The 7188-nt window shown below is 40.6% G+C and overlaps 1 protein-coding gene across 3 annotated transcripts in view; it reads left to right on the top strand.

Annotated features, from left to right (window-relative positions):
* The first annotated feature begins 4351 nt into the window (after positions 1-4351).
* Positions 4352-7188, top strand: part of KLHDC1 (kelch domain containing 1) — a 49674-nt gene continuing 46837 nt past the window's right edge. The window contains exons 1-2 of one of the 3 annotated variants that reach the window (XM_088796861.1): positions 4455-4587; positions 5443-5512. In XM_088796861.1, coding sequence (XP_088652987.1) covers positions 5489-5512 — 24 coding nt within the window. In that variant the 5' untranslated portion in view covers positions 4455-4587; positions 5443-5488. Of the gene's footprint in view, positions 4588-5442; positions 5513-7188 lie in introns of all 3 variants that reach the window. The other 2 variants (XM_019736009.3, XM_074328203.2) reach the window with 2 other exon arrangements.

The raw sequence follows: 7188 nt of genomic DNA, 5'->3' as shown, positions 1-7188 counted from the left end.
ACGAGAACGACCTTCCCTGGTATCTGGTTGGGAATGTGCGTCCGTTATCCCAAGTGCATCATTGAACCACTCTCATCGCTGCCCTTGACCTTCCAGTGGTGGAACCAAGATTTGAACTCAATCTGATTCCAGCAAGTGGACTCCTAATCTTCCACAATTCAAAAGGCTTACTCCAGTGAGTTGAGCAAAACCATGGAATGCTTAAAGGTGAACATACAGCCTTATAAAACGTGAGGACAGTTTTGAAGTACTGATATACCGTACCTCCCAGGTATATGGTTAACTTAAGAAAAGCAAATCGAAGTGTTGGTAAAGGAGGGGAATGCATATGCTTGTTTTTGCTAGAAGGTTACACGAAACACTAAAAAAAGTGTTTAACCATAAAGGGCAGGAAGGGATAAGGATGGAAGTGAGAACTTTAACTGTTCACTCATGACGTTTGACATATTCAAAGACATAGAAAAAAAATAAACAAAGCTGAAAGCATACTAAAACCAGCATACCCAACTCTATATTAAATTGGTAACATAACATCACAGAGAAAAGTGGTTTTTTGAATATTTTCAGTGAAATGTATACTAAAGACAAAAATAACTGCAAAAAAATTTTGAACTTTAAGAAAGGAAAGGAAATAAAAATAGATGAGCATACAGTCAATTCTCATTATTGGAAGTAGTTATGTTCTATATAGTTCTCACCAACTCTGATTTAGCGAATACTCAATCATTGCTCCTAGAGGAAACACAGTTTCCTATAGGCTTCTCGTCATAACATGTCATCAATTGATCAATACATAACCTTGTTTTATGTGTGTTTCTGTTTAAAGACATCTTTAGTATATATCACTGACTCATTAACATTGAACTTAGGGCCATCAACACTATAATTCATGTCTCAAGGAAGCTTATCGAACACATGTATTTTCTCCCTATGGTACATCACAGCCTTCTTGTGCTTTGGAACACTAGACAACACTTCAGCTTGGAGGCCATTTCAAACAACAAGATCACCAACAGAAATCACAAAATGCGGAAAATGTGGCACTAAATGAACCTCAAAAAGACATTTGTTTATAGTACGAGAGATGAAACAAGAGAGCAGAATGTCATCTTACTCAAACTCACCTGGGAACATGTGTGATGGTAACAAATTTTTCAGTCTTCTGCGAATGTTCGCAAATGACTGTGAAAGCTCTCAATATTCATTTGGGAGTTGCAAAGAAATTTTAGTAGGTGAATTCACAAATATAGAATGCACAAATAATGAAGATTGACTGTATCTGCTTAACCACCAGAAGGATAAAAAAGAAACAAATGGTTATTATGGGCAGGAGAGTGGAGAAAATAACGATATAAAATGTTAAAACCATTAGGTAAAAGTGTTACAGAGAACAGGATATTTGCACAGTCCCAAAATATCACCCTACAGATTACTGGCTAATAATACAAAGGCAAAACTTCCACCTTAACCAAGTATCAAACTTGCATCACAAATACAAGGTGTGATCAAAAGATACGGTGAACGTTTAAATAAAAAAAAAAGTATTACAGTAAAAGACACATTGCCATTAATCCCCCTCAAAATACTACCACTCGCTTCGAACACACTCATCCCATCGTTCTTGCCACTTTCTGAAGCAGTTCTGGAAGTCCTGTATCGTGAGTGTCTTTAGTTGCGCTGTCGTGGCTGCCTGGATGTCCTGAATCTATTCAAAATGTTTACCTTTCATTGTCACTTTGACTTTAGGGAAGAGCCAGAAGTCTTATCATGCCAGATCCAGTGAATAAGGTGGATGAGGATACACCGTATTGTTTTTATTTGACAGAAATTGCCATATACCAGAAGAGAGTGTGACATGGAGTGTTGTTATGATGAGGATGATTTATGACACACTTTAAAACACACCTTCTCTCAACCGTAGCTCACACCTGACTGACTGCACTGAACAAGTTGAAACTTGTCACACAACATTACTAAAGTTCCATGCACCACTTCCTGTATTGAAGATCCCTGCCTTTCCATTGGATGGCATATGGCAGCAGCATTCACTGTATTTTTTTTTAATCACAATTCATATACTGAATAAGTGAATGAATTAACTTGTTCTAAGTGGGCAGCCACAATCTCTTCTAAGGATGGCTCTGGACAAGTACATTTACAGACAAAGGTAGAATTATCTCTGCCCCCCCCCTTAGTTTTACTTCAGCAGTGTCATTTTTATAACAAGGGTCAGCCAACTTTTTTTGTAGTGGACCAGATAGTAAATATTTTTAACAGTGTGGCCTATATGGTCTTTGTTGCAACTACTCAGCTTTGCCTACTTAACTCTGTGGTTGTGATGTAAAAGTGGCCATAGACAATACTTAACTGAATTAGGGTGGCTGTGTGCAAACAAAACTTTATGTACAGATGCTGAACTTTGAATTCATGTCATTTTCAGGAGTTATGAAATAGCATTCTTTTGATTTTTCTCAACCATTCAAAAATGTAAAACGTTCTTAGCTTGTCGGCCCTACAAAAACAGGTGGCAGACAGAAGTTGGCCTCTAAGCTTGTAGGGTAGATGTTGAGGAAAATTTGCCTTCATTGGTTGATGTGAGCTTTTGTCTATTAGCTTCTATCTGTTCCTGCATGTGAGGTGATTTCTGTGTTGTGATCAGGGGTTGAGTAAATTCCCCCTTTGGTCTCATTCTCCCAAGCAGGGGAGATATGAGGTGATGTTGTTTTCTGGGTCTCATTTTCCCGAGCAGGAGATATGGGATGAGGTTGTTTTTTGGTCCCCCTTTGGTCTCGTTCTCCTGAGCAGGGAAGACATGAGATGAAGTTGCTTTTCTGTTTGGTCTCATTCTCCCGAGTAGGGGAGATGTGAGATAAAGCTACTGTTCTGCCTGTGCTGTGAGGTGATAGTTAGCTTAGGGTTAAAAAAAATTCTATGATGAGGGGATGAGAGAATTCCCCCTTTGGTCTCATCCTCCCAGGTAGGGGAGATACGAGATGATGTTGTTTTCTGTCTGTTTCGCTCACATCAGCAGATGTAGTGAAGAAGTAGCTAAGTTATATCAGGATGATGTGACAGGCACAGTGCCTGTTCTTGTTGCTTATCCAGATGAATTGGCCCTTCGGCTGGATGGGCAGCATTCATATCAGTAACTGCTGGACGCTCTCGGAAATGGCCATTCCCAGACGGGGAGGCAGGAACAAGAAACTTGGCTCTAAAGTACATCTGAGAAAATATATAAGACAGACCTCAGTTGGCAATTATTATTTTGTCATTTGGTCATTTGTCACTGGTGATTCTTCATCATTCTAACATTTTGAAGACTCCCAGCAACATGCAGCTTACAACATCAGGGCATGTCCTGACTTCCAGCCGCAAACCTGGAGAGGTCTGGCTGGTTCCCGACCTCTCCAGTGTTGTTCCTCCTGGTTAGCCTTCTTGAGAACCTGTTAGCATCTTGAAAACTTGTAGGCAGGTTGCAGCTGATAGCATCAGAAGACACCTTTACTTCTGACAACAACAACAACAACAACAATGGCAACAGCAGCAACATTCTTGGGAACTAGCACGCAGCGCTGTGGGAGAAGCCTGAGTTTCTCTCAGCTACAGACCTGGCAAGGTTTTGATTTATGACTTTTCTAGTGCTGTTCTCCCCCAGTTTGGTGAGGTGAGTTTTGGCATCTACTGTAATAGTTACTATCCTATAAAGCTTATTACTTTGGATACTCTTTACTGAGGTTATTTGTGTATTTAGCCAAGTGATTTTTGATCAGTAGTAAACATATGTTGAGATCTCTTAAACTGATGTGTATGTGTATTCCTTTGACATGACATTGTTATCAATGTAGTTTAGTCTTAACCACCTTTACTCTCTAACATTAACGTATTCTATTAATTGCCTTTGTCTTTTGCTATTGCATGTTGCTAAATAAATTGATTAATCCCACTCTAGTGTGTCCCTCCCCTTTCTTTTCCCCGCTTGTCATTACAAGGCTGTAGTTTGCCTGCATGTTTTAGAAAATTCCTAATTTAAAAAACATGTATTTCTATTAAATACACACACACACTATTCTCGTGGATAACCACCTTTGCTGGAGGTTGAATGGAAAACGCAAACCCTCACAAAGTATTAATAAGTTTATTTATGCATAGCTGCATCCACCCCCATGGACCAGAAGTCCATTTGTAAGTGAATAAGATTGTATCGCCAAAACAACACAATCCCAAGTGACAGGACATCAGCAGAGGCAGGGTTCCGAGAAGCCACGGCACCTCACTCTCTACCCAGACCCAAGCCGCCCCTAACTGGCAAGGCCGCCCTCGGCTCAGCTTCCGACAGGGCTGCGGGACCGCGCAGACGCACTGGTGCTGCCTTCCCACCAATCTCGACCCTCGACGCGTTCCGTTCGTGCGTGGAGGAGCCGGGAAGGAGGAGAGGCCGGTCTGTGGGCAGAGGCTGCGGCGCGCCGAGCGGGTGCGTCCAGCGACCGCGCGATGGAGGACTCGCAGCTGTTTTGCGTGGCGGAGGAGCGAAGCGGCCACTGCGCTGTGGTGGACGGAAACTTCCTCTACGTGTGGGGGGGCTACGTGGTAAGGGGAAGAGGCGGGACGGGGCGGACCCGCGGTGGGAGCCCGCAGGGACTCTCGGCCCCCGCGGACGCGGAGCGCCCGCCCACGGCCGGCCCGGAGGCGGGGGCCGGTCCGCAGCGCCCGCCCGTCCGCCTCCGCCGCCTTCTGCTCTCCCAGCCGCTTGAGGGCTGGGCGCCACCCCGCAGTCGCCTCCACTAGGAAACCCTTCAAACCCGGTTCGGGGGCTCTTCTCACGCTCAAGTCTCCCCCATCCCCGCAGCTGTCCAGTAACCCCGGGTTGCCCAACGCTAAACCAGTTACTGCGCGATTTATTAACATCTTTCAATGCTTGCGGAGACCTAAGCGCACCAAGGACCCTGTGCTGTATTATTTTGTAAATATTTCCTTATCGCCACGACGCGATTGGAAGTAAAATAACGAAATCACTGAAGCATTGAAATATTTCTACGTAATTTGTAGTGTCATTCTTTTACCAAGAGTATGTACACTCTAGGGCTTATATATCAAGGAATAGAGTGCTGGGTCACTTGGTACACACATCTCCAAATTAATTTGGAAGTGTCACTGTTGCCAAATGGGTAATTATGAAATCTTTTTCAAATCTCAGAATAGATCCATTAGCAACAATATACTGAAGGTATGCTGAAAATGTCTTATTACAATGGAGGTTTGAATCTGTGTTTTGTTTCTTTAATGATAGGGTTATAGACTCAAGGATTCTAAAGCCAGAACACAGTTCAGGGATATATGCCATCCCCTTTAGTTCACAGATGGAAAAAAAAAGTGAATCATTTGGAAGTTTTACTAGAAACAGGACCTGCATTTTCTTACTGTCTCGGTACTATTATGTGACAGATGTAACAGGACTGAAGCACTCACTGAAATAAAGTACTTACTCTCTATGTTGACTGATTCTCAGATCCAGGTTGGTTTTTGTTGTTGTTTGTGTGTTTATTTTTAATTTGCAGTATCAGGATGGGAAAATTAAAACTAACCTTTGAGTGCCTACTATACCTGGCATGTGCTAGGAACTCTCATATCCCTAATCTTACATAATCCTTGTCATACCTTGTAAGGTAAGAAATACGTACTCCGTTTTAAAAATAAGGATGATGAGTCAATGGGAATGAGTAACTTGAAGGGCCATTTGACCTCAAAAGCAGCAGATTCCAACGTAGGTATATAGGATTTACAAAGGCTGTTTTTCTATGATAAGTGAACAAATTGCGCTTTCTTAATGTCTAATAGTTCCACCAATTTTTCTTGATGAAAAAGTAGTCTAGATATAATGATGGTTTTATACAGAAGAAATATTTTGATTGTTTTTGAGCTCTGCCACTTGGAGATGTAGAGGTGTCAAACTTTATCTGCTGTTTTGTTTCTTAATATTATAAAGTTAAGCAAAAAAAAATTCACTTATAATCTGTGAAATCTCATATCTGGTGATGGTATAGATTTCTTTTAGGCCCATAAATGAAATGTCTGGATTTTTTATATCTCATTTTAATCTTGAAAATTGTGTAATCGATAAGATTCCATCCAGGTCTTCAGGTGGCAGTCAGTGAATAAAATTACTTCTTTTCGTATTACTTATTGATCCAGTGAGTGGTGTCCTATAAGAACCACCCTGGAAAGTATCACACAGATTTAGATTGAGTATACTACTTTTAAAATTCTAGGGATTATGAATAGTTAAATTATGTCTAAGGCATAACTGGAAGGAAAGGGAGAGTGGGAGGCATAAAAGAAGACATGACATAAGAGAAAAAGTAGAATTCTTCCAACAATGTTGTATTCAAATCCTTCTGAACAGAAGATAGCTGAAAGGCCTGGCATCTGGAGGTAATCCAGTAGTCAGTACTTAAGAATATTGATCCAATGATTCCAGATTGTATGTGACAATCACAGCTTTCCGTGTTTTTTAAAATTGACAAATATACTCATATATCCTAAAACTTGCAAATGGCCCACAGATATCTGTCTAAATTACTTATTACTGTATTGTCAAACATATTCTAAAAGACATTATAGTATCTGAAAACAGCCCTACCTCTAGAGGTAAGAGTAGCAATGCCAAAAAAATTAAGTGGTAAATTTTAATTGGTGCCAGAATATTCTTTTCTCCTAGTTCTTCCCTATCCTTTCCACATTTCTGAAATTCATACAGACTTTAGTGCTGCTACCAAGAACATTTAAAAATTGTGACTAGGTGTCCTAAGTCGTTGTCCATAGTGTTTTATCATGTTTGCAGATGACATGCTTTCCTTTTACGGCTTAATCATAATAACGGTTTTATTTCCATAATGCAATTGATGTTAATGTATTTTGCCCTAAACTTTTCTGCGTATTTGCTTTGGATATGGACTTAAGGGGGAAAGGATCAATTTAGAAAGTGTTTGAAAAGAATGCAAGTGGGAGGCTTGCAATGTCACATATTAAAACATCACAATACTATAATGATTAAATCAGTGGTCCTGATGCAAGTTTAGATAGTATGATGGAATTGAACATAAATAACCAAGCGTGCAGACTATTTTGTATTTCAAAGGTAGCATTTCAATTCTAGAAAAACTATCACTTACTCAATAAATGTTCCAGGAA

This window comes from Rhinolophus sinicus, chromosome 3, assembly GCF_057876585.1.
Source record: "Rhinolophus sinicus isolate RSI-liver-muscle chromosome 3, RSI-T2T, whole genome shotgun sequence".
In the NCBI taxonomy this organism is placed as follows: Eukaryota; Metazoa; Chordata; class Mammalia; order Chiroptera; family Rhinolophidae; genus Rhinolophus; species Rhinolophus sinicus.
This window is presented reverse-complemented; position numbering and strand designations above follow the sequence as displayed.